We start from the raw sequence: 17500 nt of genomic DNA, 5'->3' as shown, positions 1-17500 counted from the left end.
ATTTTCAATACAGGGATAGTTCAATGACAGTACTAAATCTTTCAGTCATCTAACTGTTCTAACATCACTTGTTACTTTCACTCTTTTCGAAAAAATACCAAAAAACAACAAAACAAATTACGTCCCTTTTCCAAGTCATCTCATTCCCATTCCCGGTGGTGAGATTACACGCTCCGTTTTCAAAGAGGACGGATATTTACCCGGAACTATACAATGGTCGAGAGATACATGTACGAGACTTGCAAGGTAATTATGGGTTTTATTTAAATTTCGTTTCCCATGTCATACTTCATATCATCGACCTTCCACCCACCATTACAACACCTTCCACTCGCAACAAAGGAAAACCTCGCCCACTATCATCTTCATAGTCATCATCTTCATGGTCCACTTCACGACAACCACTATCACGCAAACGGACAAGAAACTCTGAACACACAGACCGACGACGACAGCATAGATCGACAGAACGCAAGACAGATTCAAGAAGTTACAGCTCTTGCAAAGAGAGCAGAAATCGTTTGCATGTTCAAAGTCATCGCCATCATGAGAGAAATGATGACCCAAGGCATGGACATCCTAGAGAAACGACAGCCAACCCACAGAAAAGACACCGAGAAAATGTAAATCAGGGAAGAAGACCAAAGAGGTGTTTAACTGTGGGCTGGTTGGCCACCTCAAAAGAGAGTGCACACAACCCAGACGAAGAGTCAAAAAAAACATTAAATGCATAAAACGGTACTTTTGTTTTCAAAGCACCTATAACCAACCTTCATATTCACAAATAAAAAGCTTCACCTGTCCCTGTGAGAATTTATTCTCTCGGCAACGCCTCGAGAATATTAACAAAGTCAGCTTATTAGAAAACTTCTATTTCCAACAAGCTAGCATTTCACCATTGTATTTGTTACGTGTATGTTTGTGAATTTCAAGCAGTAAGCAATCTTTCTTGCAGAATCTTGAGTAAACAAGACCAAATGAAAACGATAGCATATTTTCAATACAGGGATAGTTCAATCACAGTACTAAATCTTTCAGTCATCTAACTGTTCTAACATTACTAGTTACCTTTACTGTTTGCCTTTTGCAAGTCATACAATTCCCATTCCCGGTGGAGACATTACACGCTTCATTTAACTAGGTCTGTTTATTTTCATTGTCCTTACTTTCCTTATTTAGTATTAGTCTTCATGCTTAAATTCAATTGTACTTTAGGTAACCGTTTCTTCTAAAGATGTATGTTGGGGCATACGAAACGTCAAGTTCATAAAAAGTTTTACAACATGCGTTATCTCGTTATGCTTATACCCGCAGTTTGATTGTTATTTTTACTCAAGTTGAAATGGCCGAAGAATAAGAGTGTCTATGAGTTAAGTTGACTTGTATGTTTACTCGCGAAACAAAGGATACATCAGTGTCAAAATGATTGCAAGACATCGGATTTTTGTTCATATTCACAAATTAAAAGCTTCACCTGTCCCTGTAAGAATTTATTCTGTCAGGAACGCCTCGCAAATATTAACAAAGTCAACTTATTAGAAAACTTCTATTTGCAACAAGCCACCATTTCACCATGGTATTTGTTACGTGTATGTTTCTGAATTTCAAGCACTCACTGTAAGTAATATTTCTTGCAGGACCTTGAGTAAACAAGACCAAATGAAAACGATAGCATATTTTCAATACAGGGATAGTTCAATCACAGTACTAAATCTTTCAGTAATCTGACCCTTCTAACATCACTTGTTACTTTCACTGTTTTCGAAAAAAAGACCAAAAAACAACATAACAAATTTCATGCCTTTTGCAAGTCATATGATTCCCATTCCCGGTGGAGACATTACACGCTGCATTTAACTAGGTCTGTTTATTTTCATTGTCCTTACTTTCCTTATTTGGTATTAGTCTTCATGCTTAAATTCAATTGTACTTTAGGTAACCGTTACTTCTGAAGATGTATGTTGGAGCATACGAAACATCAAGTTCATAAAAAGTTTTACAACATGCGTTATCTCGTTATGCTTATACCCGCAGTTTGATTGTTATTTTTACTCAAGTTGAAATGGCCGAAGAATAAGAGTGTCTATGAGTTAAGTTGACTTGTATGTTTACTCGCGAAACAAAGGATACATCAGTGTCAAAATGATTGCAAGACATCGGATTTTTGTTCATACTCACAAATTAAAAGCTTCACCTGTCCCTGTAAGAATTTATTCTGTCAGGAACGCCTCGCAAATATTAACAAAGTCAACTTATTAGAAAACTTCTATTTGCAACAAGCCACCATTTCACCATGGTATTTGTTACGTGTATGTTTCTGAATTTCAAGCACTTACTGTAAGTAATATTTCTTGCAGGACCTTGAGTAAACAAGACCAAATAAAAACGATAGCATATTTTCAATACAGGGATAGTTCAATCACAGTACTAAATCTTTCAGTAATCTGACCCTTCTAACATCACTTGTTACTTTCACTGTTTTCGAAAAAAGACCAAAAAAAAACATAACAAATTTCATGCCTTTTGCAAGTCATACGATTCCCATTCCCGGTGGAGACATTACACGCTGCATTTAACTAGGTCTGTTTATTTTCATTGTCTTTACTTTCCTTATTTGGTATTAGTCTTCATGCTTAAATTCAATTGTACTTTAGGTAACCGTTACTTCTGAAGATGTATGTTGGAGCATACGAAACGTCAAGTTCATAAAAAGTTTTACAACATGCGTTATCTCGTTATGCTTATACCCGCAGTTTGATTGTTATTTTTACTCAAGTTGAAATGGCCGAAGAATAAGAGTGTCTATGAGTTAAGTTGACTTGTATGTTTACTCGCGAAACAAAGGATACATCAGTGTCAAAATGATTGCAAGACATCGGATTTTTGTTCATATTCACAAATAAAAAGCTTCACCTGTCCCTGTAAGAATTTATTCTGTCAGGAACGCCTCGCAAATATTAACAAAGTCAACTTATTAGAAAACTTCTATTTGCAACAAGCCACCATTTCACCATGGTATTTCTTACGTGTACGTTTCTGAATTTCAAGCACTCACCGTAAGTAATATTTCTTGCAGGACCTTGAGTAAACAAGACCAAATGAAAACGATAGCATATTTTCAATACAGGGATAGTTCAATCACAGTACTAAATCTTTCAGTCATCTAACCCTTCTAACATCACTTGTTACTTTTACTGTTTTCGAAAAAAGACCAAAAAACAACATAACAAATTTCATGCCTTTTGCAAGTCATACGATTCCCATTCCCGGTGGAGACCATACACGCTCCATTTAACTAGGTCTGTTTATTTTCATTGTCCTTACTTTCCTTATTTGGTATTAGTCTTTATGCCTAAATTCAATTGTTTTTTACGTAACCGTTACTTCTGAAGATTTATGTTGGGGCATACGAAACGTCAAGTTCATAAAAAGTTTTACAACATGCATAGTACTGTGAAGATTCATCTATCCGGGAATATGATAGCAGGCGAAGCATAAACTTGAATACTCTGGATATTTTGTGGACTTACTTTTGATAAGCTTTCGAGCTCTCCTGAGCTCCACATGACTGGTGTTGTTGGTGACGTCATTCTCGGAAGTAGGCGGGAAATTCGAAGGTTTCCGAACGGCCTCATCCTTCTCTTCCTGGGGAGGTTGGTCCAAATGGGGGACAAGTTGTAGCGGACTTCATCCTTGTTGAGTGAAGTGCATAGAGTCGGAATGTGGATCGCTTCCTTCACACCTCTTTCAAACCACCTAGGTTCAACCTCCAAAATCTCGGCGTTAGCAATATCGATGGAATGTCCCGGTTCAGTAGTGTGTATGTGCCTGGAGACCTCGGAAATAGAGGTGTTGGGGGCTCTGTGCTCCATGAATCTGGCCTTGAACGACCGTTCTGTCTCTCCTACGTAAGATGCCGGACACTCCTCACATGGAATGTGGTAAACTGGACCTGTGACTTGGAGTTTGTACTTGGAGTTTGTCCAGTTTGTCCTTAAGCCTGACCAGTAGTTGCCGTAAGGTATTAGATGGTTTGAAGTAGGCTGGGATGTTGTAGCCTTTCAGGATTCTTCCCAGTTCTTCAGAGAACCCATGGATATACGGCCGGGTATTTCTTCTTGCTGGTGCCGGATGATGGTAGTGTGGTGGCTTGACTTGAAGGCTGTTGTTCCTCATCGGGCTGTTTAGGGTCTTTCAGAGCCAACTAGGGTAACCATTGTAGCTCAGAGCAGTCCTAACATGATCAATCTCCCCCTCTCTGTCCTTGGAGTCACTGAAGATGGATTCCATGCGATGCGCCAGGGTCCTAACAACTCCCCTCTTATGTTCCAAGGGGTGGTTACTCTCAAAGTTGAGGTACTGGTCTGTGTGCGTGGCCTTTCTGTAGACTCTCATCTTTATGGTACAATCCCCATTGATCACGGACCACATGTCCAGGAAACCCAAGGGCTCTCTCTGTGTTGTTGTGTTCTGAGTGGGTCTCAACTTCTCCCTCGGTGGTCCACTTGATGTCATCATCTATGCTGTTGAGATGGTCTGTGAACTCTTGGGCATAGGCCTTCTTTAGTTTCGTATGGGTGTCGTCAATGTACCGCCGCCACCAGGTAGGGGGTGCGCGGCCGTCGTTATGGCCTTCTGTTCAAAGTCCTCCATGTACAGATTACACACAATGGGGGAAACTGGGGACCACATTGTAGCTCCATGGATCTGTTGGTAGAACTGACCTTGGTACAGGAAGTATGTACACTTCAAACACAAACCGAGTAGAGTCACAACATCCTTGGGGGCCATAGGGGTCCTATCCTTCAAGGTGTCGTCCTCCTCGAGCTTCTTGTGGATCAGTACAGGGGCTTTGTCAACGAGAACGCTGGTAAAAAGGACTGAGACATCATAAGACCTGACACGTTGCCCCAGACGAAGAACTCAGGTCTCATGATGTCTCAGTCCTTTTCACCAGCGTTCCCGTTGACAAAGCCCGTGTACTGATCCACAAGAAGCTCGAGGAGGACGACACCTTGAAGGATAGGACCCCAATGGCCCCCAAGGATGTTGTGACTCTACTCGGTTTGTGTTTGAACTGTACATACTTCCTGTACCAAGGTCAATTCTACCAACAGATCCATGGAGCTGCAATGGGTTCCCCCCATTGTGTGTAATCTGTACATGGAGGACTTTGAACAGAAGGCCATAACGACGGCCGCGCACCCCCTACCTGGTGGTGGCGGTACATTGACGACACCCATACGAAACTAAAGAAGGCCCACGCCCAAGAGTTCACAGACCATCTCAACAGCATAGACGATGACATCAAGTGGACCCCCAAGGGAGAAGTTGAGACCCACTCCGAAGACAACAACACAGAGAGAGCCCTTGTGTTCCTGGACACGTGGTCCGTGATCAACGAGGATGGTACTATAAAGATGAGAGTCTACAGAGAGGCCACGCACACAGACCAGTACCTCAACTTTGAGAGTAACCACCCCTTGGAACATAAGACTCCCCTCTTATGTTCCAAGGGATGGTTACTCCCAAAGTTGAGGTACTGGTCTGTGTGCGTGGCCTTTCTGTAGACTCTCATCTTTATGGTACAATCCCCATTGATCACGGACCACATGTCCAGGAAACCCAAGGGCTCTCTCTGTGTTGTTGTGTTCTGAGTGGGTCTCAACTTCTCCCTCGGTGGTCCACTTGACGTCATCATCTATGCTGTTGAGATGGTCTGTGAACTCTTGGGCATAGGCCTTCTTTAGTTTCGTATGGGTGTCGTCAATGTACCGCCGCCACCAGGTAGGGGGTGCGCGGCCGTCGTTATGGCCTTCTGTTCAAAGTCCTCCATGTACAGATTACACACAATGGGGGAAACTGGGGACCACATTGTAGCTCCATGGATCTGTTGGTAGAACTGACCTTGGTACAGGAAGTATGTACACTTCAATCACAAACCGAGTAGAGTCACAACATCCTTGGGGGCCATAGGGGTCCTATCCTTCAAGGTGTCGTCCTCGTCGAGCTTCTTGTGGATCAGTACAGGGGCTTTGTCAACGAGAACGCTGGTAAAAAGGACTGAGACATCATAAGACCTGACAAGTCGCCCCAGACGAAGAACTCAGGTCTCATGATGTCTCAGTCCTTTTCACCAGCGTTCCCGTTGACAAAGCCCGTGTACTGATCCACAAGAAGCTCGAGGAGGACGACACCTTGAAGGATAGGACCCCAATGGCCCCAAAGGATGTTGTGACTCTACTCGGTTTGTGTTTGAACTGTACATACTTCCTGTACCAAGGTCAATTCTACCAACAGATCCATGGAGCTGCAATGGGTTCCCCCCATTGTGTGTAATCTGTACATGGAGGACTTTGAACAGAAGTCCATAACGACGGCCGCGCACCCCCTACCTGGTGGTGGTGGTACATTGACGACATCCATACGAAACTAAAGAAGGCCCACGCCCAAGAATTCACAGACCATCTCAACAGCATAGACGATGACATCAAGTGGACCACCGAGGGAGAAGTTGAGACCCACTCCGAAGACAACAACACAGAGAGAGCCCTTGTGTTCCTGGACACCTGGTCCGTGATCAATGAGGATGGTACTATAAAGATGAGAGTCTAAAGAGAGGCCACGCACACAGACCAGTACCTCAACTTTGAGAGTAACCACCCCTTGGAACATAAGACTCCCCTCTTATGTTCCAAGGGGTGGTTACTCTCAAAGTTGAGGTACTGGTCTGCGTGCGTGGCTTTTCTGTAGACTCTCATCTTTATGGTACAATCCCCATTGATCACGGACCACATGTCCAGGAAACCCAAGGGCTCTCTCTGTGTTGTTGCGTTCTGAGTGGGTCTCAACTTCTCCCTCGGTGGTCCACTTGATGTCATCATCTATGCTGTTGAGATGGTCTGTGAACTCTTGGGCATAGGCCTTCTTTAGTTTCGTATGGGTGTCGTCAATGTACCGCCGCCACCAGGTAGGGGGTGCGCGGCCGTCGTTATGGCCTTCTGTTCAAAGTCCTCCATGTACAGATTACACACAATAGGGGAAACTGGGGACCACATTGTAGCTCCATGGATCTGTTGGTAGAACTGACCTTGGTACAGGAAGTATGTACACTTCAAACACAAACCGAGTAGAGTCAAAACATCCTTGGGGGCCATAGGGGTCCTATCCTTCAAGGCTTCGTCCTCCTCGAGCTTCTTGTGGATCAGTACAGGGGCTTTGTCAACGAGAACGCTGGTAAAAAGGACTGAGACATCATAAGACCTGACACATCGCCCCAGACGAAGAACTCAGGTCTCATGATGTCTCAGTCCTTTTCACCAGCGTTCCCGTTGACAAAGCCCGTGTACTGATCCACAAGAAGCTCGAGGAGGACGACACCTTCAAGGATAGGACCCCAATGGCCCCCAAGGATGTTGTGACTCTACTCGGTTTGTGTATGAACTGTACATACTTCCTGTACCAAGGTCAGTTCTACCAACAGATCCATGGAGCTGCAATGGGTTCCCCCCATTGTGTGTAATCTGTACATGGAGGACTTTGAACAGAAGGCCATAACGACGGCCGCGCACCCCCTACCTGGTGGTGGCGGTACATTGACGACACCCATACGAAACTAAAGAAGGCCCACGCCCAAGAGTTCACAGACCATCTCAACAGCATAGACGATGACATCAAGTGGACCCCCAAGGGAGAAGTTGAGACCCACTCCGAAGACAACAACACAGAGAGAGCCCTTGTGTTCCTGGACACATGGTCCGTGATCAACGAGGATGGTACTATAAAGATGAGAGTCTACAGAGAGTCCACGCACACAGACCAGTACCTCAACTTTGAGAGTAACCACCCCTTGGAACATAAGACTCCCCTCTTATGTTCCAAGGGATGGTTACTCCCAAAGTTGAGGTACTGGTCTGTGTGCGTGGCCTTTCTGTAGACTCTCATCTTTATGGTACAATCCCCATTGATCACGGACCACATGTCCAGGAAACCCAAGGGCTCTCTCTGTGTTGTTGTGTTCTGAGTGGGTCTCAACTTCTCCCTCGGTGGTCCACTTGACGTCATCATCTATGCTGTTGAGATGGTCTGTGAACTCTTGGGCATAGGCCTTCTTTAGTTTCGTATGGGTGTCGTCAATGTACCGCCGCCACCAGGTAGGGGGTGCGCGGCCGTCGTTATGGCCTTCTGTTCAAAGTCCTCCATGTACAGATTACGCACAATGGGGGAAACTGGGGACCACATTGTAGCTCCATGGATCTGTTGGTAGAACTGACCTTGGTACAGGAAGTATGTACACTTCAAACACAAACCGAGTAGAGTCACAACATCCTTGGGGGCCATAGGGGTCCTATCCTTCAAGGTGTCGTCCTCGTCGAGCTTCTTGTGGATCAGTACAGGGGCTTTGTCAACGAGAACGCTGGTAAAAAGGACTGAGACATCATAAGACCTGACACGTCGCCCCAGACGAAGAACTCAGGTCTCATGATGTCTCAGTCCTTTTCACCAGCGTTCCCGTTGACAAAGCCCGTGTACTGATCCACAAGAAGCTCGAGGAGTACGACACCTTGAAGGATAGGACCGCAATGGCCCCCAAGGATGTTGTGACTCTACTCGGTTTGTGTTTGAACTGTACATACTTCCTGTACCAAGGTCAATTCTACCAACAGATCCATGGAGCTGCAATGGGTTCCCCCCATTGTGTGTAATCTGTACATGGAGGACTTTGAACAGAAGTCCATAACGACGGCCGCGCACCCCCTACCTGGTGGTGGCGGTACATTGACGACATCCATACGAAACTAAAGAAGGCCCACGCCCAAGAATTCACAGACCATCTCAACAGTATAGATGATGACATCAAGTGGACCACCGAGGGAGAAGTTGAGACCCACTCCGAAGACAACAACACAGAGAGAGCCCTTGTGTTCCTGGACACGTGGTCCGTGATCAATGAGGATGGTACTATAAAGACGAGAGTCTACAGAAAGGCCACGCACACAGACCAGTACCTCAACTTTGAGAGTAACCACCCCTTGGAACATAAGAGGGGAGTGGTTAGGACCCTGGCGCATCGCACGAAATCCATCTTCAGTGACTCCAAGGACAGAGAGGGGGAGATTGATCATGTTAGGACTGCTCTGAGCTACAATGGTTACCCTAGTTGGCTTCTGAAAGACCCTAAACAGCCCGCTGAGGAACAACAGCCTTCAAGTCAAGCCGCGACACTATCATCATCTGGCACCAGCAAGAAGAAATACCCGGTCTTCATGCCGTATATCCGTGGGTTCTCTGAAGAACAGAGAAGAATCCTGAAAGGCTAGAACATCCCAGCCCACTTCAAACCATCTAATACCTTACGGCAACTACTGGTCAGGCTTAAGGAGAAACTGGACAAACTCCAAGTCACGGGTCCAGTTTACCACATTCCATGTGAGGATTGTCGGCCATCTTATGTAGGAGAGACAGAACGGTCGTTCAAGGCCCGATTCATGGAGCACAGATGCCCAGCTCCTCTACTTCTGAGGTGTCCAGGCACGTACACACTACTGAACCGGGACATTCCATCGATATTGCTAACGCAGAGATTTTGGAGGTTGAACCGAGGTGGTTTGAAAGAGGTGTGAAAGAAGCCATCCACATTCGGACTCTATGCCCTTCACTCAACAAGGATCGAGGCCGCTACAACTTGTCCCCCATCTGGACCAGCCTCCTAAGGAACAGAGGGAGGGGGGCCGCTCGGAAACCTTCGAATTTCCTGCTTACTTCCGAGGATGACGTCACCAACAACACTAGTCATGTGAAAAGTAAGTCCACAAAATATCCGGAGTATTCAAGTTTCCTCAGAGCAAACTGCCAATCAAAACACCAACATTGCATCAAAAAAATTGCAAAGTGGTGTGCAAATGAACCAAGGGCTTCACTGTAACAGTGAAAAATATTAATTTTTCATCTGCAAAAAAGATTATAATTAATTTCTTTTCACCATCTCTGGAGAGATCACTTGGGAAAAACGCAAGGATCAAAATATTACATTTGCATTATTAATGCATGGGTTCCCACATTCCTTGCTAAATTTGCATAGCACAAAAGAGAAAAATCACGTGAGAGGTAACGCAACAATCTGGGGCCTGTTGCTCGAAGCCTGGTTAGTGCTAACCGTTGGTTAAAGAGGTATCAAATCCTATAGGTTTCCATGGTATTTAACACTGGTTAGTGCTAACCATGCTTCGAGCAACCTGGGCCAGTTCAACTCATACTGTTATCATGGCGGAATGCGATCAAGATGTGCTCGAAAATGAAGACGTAATGGCCAATGTAGAAAGGTTTATACGATATGGATGCGGGTGCTCTCGTGGTGTGGAAGGTGGGGCTAAACAATAGAATACAGGGCCACTTGTGGTTACATGTTAGATAGAGCTTTCTATACCAGAACCTTCTGATCTGCAAAGGTACGTTTTCACAACTCTATGGTTTAAGCTATTCATGGTGCCGAAGGTTAAAAGAGCACTACCAACAAAACAGACTTTCCCAAAGGATCCACCACAACAGCAAGCGCTTACCTCACACTTTCACCCTAAGCAATCGCGGCGACAGTTACAGTTAAAAACTATTTGAAGCGCAACAAAATAAATAAATATAGATAACAAGCATGAATTCGATGCAAATCGATGAGATCAAACAAGAAACACCATATGACGCATAACTATCTCGAGTGGAAACCGGTCGTTTCGCCTACAGCGTCGATTCCCCTACACACTTAAAGTGGATTCGCCTACACTAGTAAAGTCGATTCACCTACATATTGTTTTGCGAACTCATTGATAAAAGCTCACGTGTAACGCAAAACATTCATGTTCAACTCCGGAGTGGACAGTGATAGGGACAAAAGCCACTGACAGTAAGCACTTGCACAGCTATCAAAATATTAAGTGACTACACTTCACTTAACAAAACACACTGTGATTACTGATTACATTTACTCGGATAAACACAGTAAGCGCTCATTACAAACGCTTGCGCAGCACTTACCGAAGCAGGTGAGATTTTTTTCATTTCAATAGGACATTGTTTCGAGACTTTATGGTCGCTTGCACAGCACTTACCGAAGGAGGTGAGATTTTTTCACTTTCAATAGGACATTGTTTCAAGACTTTAATTAAAGTTAACACCAACAATATCTTCCAATCACGAAGCTGCGATTTCGATCCGTCTTGATCGGGCGTTGTGGTATAAAAGCGCTGTGATTTTTGTTCAATCCATTCCACTAACCTTCTCAGAATAGTCTTGATCGCGACGGCTCTTATTGGATATGAACAGCTATTATTGTTTATTTTGCGCTGAAGAAGTAACCTCAAGACAAGAAGCACTCCTATGTGATGGTTGCGACAGATGGCAACATCGGCGATTCTAGACTGGCATTACAAGGGAACAGTAAAGAGAGGTAGTGAGATCAGGTCTAGAGGTTATTTGGCGATGCCTGTCTTGCAGCGCCAGTTCAACCCCAATTCCTGAAAGTACAAGACTCAGCTATGACGATATGGACGCCTTCGACATTCCGGCGTCATTTGAGATAGACAATGAACAAACAGGGACAAACAGGTATGGGTACTTTTTCAATTTGCAAATTAGCCGTGCGCCACAATTATGCAATGGAGTTTGATTATATATTGTTTTAGTGTGCTAAGAATGTTCAGTTCTTGTTTGTAGGCGAGTTACGCTTTTAGAGAACTACTCTTTCGTCAAATTTTCACGAAATTCTAACACGGGGTTCCTTAGAAAACATTTCATTTCCATTGAAAGAACCAGTCACAAATTTTTGGTCAAATGATCGATACTATTTGCTACAACCCTAGCCCGTGCTTAATAGCATCACCAACAGAATCTGTAAAGCACACGCTAAATGCAAATAAATTTTGGTGTTTACAAATTGACATTATTAACAAAGTTTACAGAGCAACAGCAGCAACTAAAATAAAACTTAAATAAATAGTAAACAAATAAGTGAATAGACAGAACAAAAAGGATTCGCAAGCTGTATTGATAGAAATTACATGATTGTTACAAATTTATAAGCTTTTGATTATTTCAAGAATTGAAGAAGGCATAAGGTAAGCATTTTCTTCTTGATTTTCGAACACAAAAACGGGTCTCCTCACCATTCTCCTCGCAGCTCCCCTACCAAAATTTTCCCTCGCCGGTAAACAATCCAACAAGGCTTGTATCGGTTATTGATTTGCCTCGCGGGCAAACAATCAGGCAACACTTGCATCGGTTATTTATTTAGTCATTTGTCAGTGTGTAGGCGAATCGACTTTACGTGTGTTGGTAAATCGACTTCAGTGAAGGCGAATCGAATGTCCTTGCCTGACAAATTGTTGATGAAGGTTCCAAAAAGTCGAATGCTAAATCGTAATTTTATGCGACAATCAGACATAAAATCAAATATTACCTGCTTTTAGTTAAGGCTTACCTTCTTAAGTTGAGTCATTATCCGTATTCCTTGCTTTGGATCAGCATAAGGAGTAAAGCAACTTCGAATGACAAGCCCGCGAAAGAGACTGCTGACCACAAACTGAAGGGTTCTCGATTCACATGGCGAGTAGTGGCTATCAGCCGTAAAAATGATACCCATCGTACCGGCTGTAAGCCGATCATCGTATACTATAGTACCACTTGTTTCTCATTTGTATAGAATTCTGGGAATGCTGTTATGAGTACATTCTGTTTTGCCTCGATTGTGTTAAATAGCAATCTTGTATAGCAAGGTAAGCTCATTTTTTAAGCTCAAGTGAGATAGATTAGGGTAAAGCATAAGCTACTTTCGCCGTCGGCGGGTGTATGGGCCGCTAAGTATTTCGATCAACATGTCGATCTCTTCCTTACTTGTTCGGCGACGTACTTGCTGGGATTTCTTTTGAAGTCCATTCTTTATGTTGTTCCACTTCCACGCTACGAAGGGGAAATCAAGGCTCAAGTCAGTGTAAGGTATCATAAAGAAGATGTAGTAATACCAAGACAACATTGCCTATAAGTTGTGATGCTGTAGGGGATTCTTGCGGCACCTGTGGAGGCACCAGTCTAGTGGTCGGTGAAACTCAGGATCACCCAGCAACGGCTGATGATCAAGGTGACGGTTCTTTTTGCTCCGATTTACATATGGGGAGTGAAGGTGAAGAGGAAGGGGACACTGTTCATTTGCAAAGACTTCGTAGAGCTGAAGAGGCTTGGTCAAAGGTGCGGGAGACCGCACTACTTACCACCCTCGAAATTGAAGGATCGTTCTTGGAATCACGTTTTTTCTGTGCTTGTGCTGCTACTTGTCGCTGCCTTGATTGTGGTCCCTCAATCTCAATGAGCTTATGCGAGTCTTGTGCAGTAGAAAAACACAAGACACTTCATATATTCCATCATGTCGAAATTTTAAAGGTGAGAAATTGCATTATTATACGTCGTAAGTAGTACGTATATGCTTGAACACATGTACGAACTCAGGCTTCCTCTTTGATATGCTGTGCACACTAATATTTCTTTCTTTACTTAGACAATGTATGAACCAGTTAAGTCCTTTAATATTCTGGTCGGAGTATTGCAGACTGCTCTAAATGTAAAGTAATTTATTATTGCTTTTAAAATTGCCAAAAATAATGAAAGTGCTGATTAATAGTGTATTAAGGGTGCAGAAATGAAGATGCATGTTGGGGAGCTCAGGGTATTGTTCCACTATACGTTTGTTGTAGGAGGAAAATTTGTTATTATGGTCTCACACATGTATGTCCCAGGTTTCTCAAAGGCCATTCTGATCCTCCTTTCTCCTCGACTTCAGAGATCTCCAGTTAAAGAAGGCATTGTCCAATGCACAAGTTACCTATTGGGCTGCTGCTTCTATTGATTCATCTGCAATCTCCTTGTTTTTTGTTCTCAGTTCTGTCTTCTATAGTGGAAGTACTGTATCCAACAATAATATTGGTCTCAGGCATGAAAGCTAAGCTCTATCTTTGGTTGTGGCTGAAAAAGTGCAAAGACTGTGTAGTAAAGAGCTCACAGTCTTGTTTGCGTTAGTGATGTTATTCTTTACATATTCATGCCGGCGTAATCATGCAAAAGATAGATGCCAATATACATGTTAATATCGTCAGCTTCCTAGACCTGGTCATGAAGTTTTTAATCAACGAGAACCAACTCAAAGTGGGTGGTAGTGATCTGAATGAAATAAAATAATATGAACCCTTGATAGTAACCCCTGCATGTAATTGTCCATTCTCACTTAGTTGAAGACGAGTTTTCTTTGTGACTGATGTAAACAGCCATCAATCAAAAATTTCTTACAATGAAATGTCCTACTCATGTAATTATTAACTGGCCCTACAGTACCACTGGTCAGTTAATTTTTAAATGATAATACCCAGGGACTACAAACTATATGCTCTATTAGCGGGTCAGTCTCCTACTGGATTTTTCTTATTAACTAAAGCACCATTTGAATATTTAGGGTCAATTGATTTTGTGCTTTGAATAATAAATATCATTATCGTAAGTGAGCTGGCTTAGTTCTGTGATAACTAATGTAAAGTCAACTCACTTTTTTTATACTTGACTCAAGTGCATTATTTTTTTTTACCTTTTGTTATTAAATTTCTGCAGAATCAACGCAAGTTATACCCAGTGTGATAATTGACAGTTTTAAAGAAATTCAGGTAATTTGTAAATATCAAGACATGAGCATGATTGCAAGATTTACTTAGTGTTAATTTATTGAACATGCATTTACATGTATATGCCATAACAGTAACTTCTTGTATATTGTACAGCCGGTATTTCTCAGCTTTTGGCCTTCTTTAGGGGCAATATTTAGAAAATTGTAGAAGTTTAAAGGTGTATTTCAGTCCATACTGCACACTCTCTGTTTTGGTTTCATGCAAGAATTATAATCTGCAACTACCTACATGTATGTGACATAACTTTAAAATGTGCATTGCATTAATGGCTGTTGGTGTGGATGCCTGAAGCTCGTTGTTACTGATAAGAATAGTTTATTACTCCTATTGCACAGTTTCCATAAGAATGTTCAATTGTGCACTACATTAAATTGTCTATAACTAATAAAAATAAATTTACATAGATAAGAACAATAGAGTAAAATGCAATAAACATTTTAAAAAGCGTACATGTAATTATCTGTACAAACTAAAATTGAAATATATTTACAGTAGCTAGAAAAAGCCAACTTAAAAAAGTTGCGTGCTCTTCAAAAGCCTTTTAAAACCCTCAACAGTACTACAGCTGTACTACCAGCCATTCGTATGTTGGATGGTACTGTAACTCATTCCATAGTTTAGGCACATGAAGCTGGGAAAGCAAGATCCTCGAGAGTTGCTAATGATCAAAAATTATTTATTATGAATCTTCCCACATTGTTTGGATGAATTAGTTGATTAGTTTACAATCTTCAAGTCTGATCAAAAGTAGAGAATCATCATAGGAATTTGCAAATTATGTAACCTGATTGTTGTTGCAAAATCTAGAAATCAAAGGATTTAGGTGTTATTATATAATATTAGGGCAACCCTACAACCCGGAATCCGGAATCACAGGTCATTGTTTTACCAATACAGAGAGTAGAAATTATCCTAAACATTCATAAAAGCTAACCTTAGGCCTAATTAGGCCAAAACAAATGTTTTAAGGCCTAAGGTTAGCTTTTATGAACGTTTAGGATAGTTTTTACTCTCTGTATTGGTAAAACAATGACCTGTCATTCTGGATTCTGGATTCTGGATTCCCGGTTTTAGGTTGCCCATTATATTACTTTTAAATGGTTATTGAAAGTCAATTTTTAATTAAAAACATGCCATTAAGTAAAATGTAAATTAGATGCACAACTGAGGAGTAAGTCTGATGCTTGTTACTATCCTTCTCAATTAATGTTTCTTTGGCTGATGTTCACATTGCAGAAAAGTTTGTCAATTAATGAATTCCTCGATCCAACTTGAAGATAGTCATCACCATTATTGTTGGGAGTTACAAGTTTAATTGGCAGTCGTTGACCCAGTTAGCTTGTTTTAATTATCATTGCTACGGACATGTGGTGAGTTCCTAGCTGGAAATGCCATTCGATCAAGGTCTTGGTATTTAGCTTTAAGTGAGACAGCCATATTTGGTAGAACTTGCCATCATGAATTCCCCAAGAGGTGCATCAATATGAAGCATGGTGAAAGGTGAGCAAATGCAGTGCCAATGAGTTGTATACACAATGTGTTATGTAAATGTATTTGAATAGCACATCTGGTTTCTTGTTATCTTTTTGACAAATGAACCAAAAATGTGGAGAAAATTTCAACTATGCACGCATCATGTAGTTTCCATTCTTTAGTGAATTACATGTACTAAGGTCTTTGTGGACCATTATTTTTGCTAAGAATTACGGCTTAAATGCTCAATTATAACTATTAATTTTTGTTGTTGTCAGACATGTTTTGCACATTCTTTTATGCTATCCAGACTTGCATATCCAGTGTGGTTCTCAACTATCTCTTTGATAACATCATACTTATGTATTTTAACTTATTATACAGTACACGGTTATTTTGCTACTGTTTATAGTTATTTTTATAGTTATTTTGTTACAGAGATGAAGGGCATGAGACAGACACTTTTTTGGTTTTTAAAGTATTATTGAACTATATGCTAAACCTAAGTATACATGTATGAAGCTCAGTTGGTTGTTGTACTAAATATCTTTCAGATAAAATTGAGTCCTCGCAGGGTCCCTGGCTTCGGGCTTGCTGATGGTGAGGTGCTTGAATGTCTTTGGTCATTTTTGAGGTGGTTTGGCTGAATGACCAAGAAAATGAGGCCTAATCATAGAGTTGATGTTTTGACTGATGCTCTCCTTTTTTGTGCCAGAAAGCAAGCTGCTTGTCTAGGTATAAAATTAAAGCTACATTGTATGATTTGAAAGTGAATGTTGTTATTCATCCAGATTCAATTCAAGTGAGGAATTTTTAAATCTTTTTTCAGGAAATTTTGATCTTAATTATTAACAGACGTTTGGACTGAAACCATTAGTCTTCATCAGTGAAGTTTGTCACGTGGTAGCTAGTTCACTATCACGTGACAAACTTCGAGGGACGAGACGAGGGCCAGAGCAAGGATGAAACAACATCAACGGCCAAACTCCAATCCTGCTCAAAATTCAGCAGTTTATTGTCACTGGGAGGACACGGACACATGTTGGATTCGAAGGGAGTGAAGATCCTAGATAAAGAATGAGATTGGCGAAGGAGGGGGATAAAGGAAGCGATATGGGAAAGGGTGGAGGACCCAACCATGAACAGAAAGGGGGGGCTCCGGTTCTCTCTGTCTCACTCTTGGGACTGGGCCCTTGTCTCTGTCCCTGAACATTTGTCACGCGATAGTGAACTACCACGTGACACACTTCACTGATGAACACTGATGGATTTGGTCGAAATGTCTGTTAATAATAATAATAATTTTTTAAGAT

The 17500-nt window shown here is 42.1% G+C and overlaps 2 protein-coding genes across 6 annotated transcripts in view; both read left to right on the top strand.

The window, feature by feature from the left end:
• Positions 1-8582: 8582 nt before the first annotated feature.
• On the top strand, positions 8583-9320 carry LOC137991398 (uncharacterized). The gene is made up of 2 exons (XM_068836492.1): positions 8583-8613; positions 8731-9320. The coding sequence occupies exons 1-2, from the start codon at positions 8583-8585 to the stop codon at positions 9318-9320; spliced, it is 621 nt and encodes a 206-aa protein (XP_068692593.1).
• Positions 9321-12566: 3246 nt separating this feature from the next.
• LOC137992741 (uncharacterized) overlaps positions 12567-17500 on the top strand; it is a 9280-nt gene continuing 4346 nt past the window's right edge. The window contains exons 1-5 of one of the 5 annotated variants that reach the window (XM_068838239.1): positions 12567-12764; positions 14641-14693; positions 15951-16214; positions 16742-16922; positions 17017-17500. The exon at positions 17017-17500 is cut by the window's right edge and continues 625 nt beyond it. Coding sequence is in view for 4 of the 5 variants with exons in the window: in XM_068838234.1 (XP_068694335.1) it covers positions 16835-16922 (88 nt within the window). In the remaining variant the exon portion in view is untranslated. Of the gene's footprint in view, positions 12765-12956; positions 13426-14640; positions 14694-15950; positions 16215-16741; positions 16923-17016 lie in introns of all 5 variants that reach the window. The other 4 variants (XM_068838236.1, XM_068838234.1, XM_068838235.1 and 1 more) reach the window with 4 other exon arrangements.

Source organism: Montipora foliosa, chromosome 2 (assembly GCF_036669935.1).
Source record: "Montipora foliosa isolate CH-2021 chromosome 2, ASM3666993v2, whole genome shotgun sequence".
Taxonomy (NCBI): domain Eukaryota; kingdom Metazoa; phylum Cnidaria; class Anthozoa; order Scleractinia; family Acroporidae; genus Montipora; species Montipora foliosa.
The sequence above is the reverse complement of the archived record's forward strand: the minus strand, read 5'-3'. Positions and strand labels throughout refer to the sequence as shown.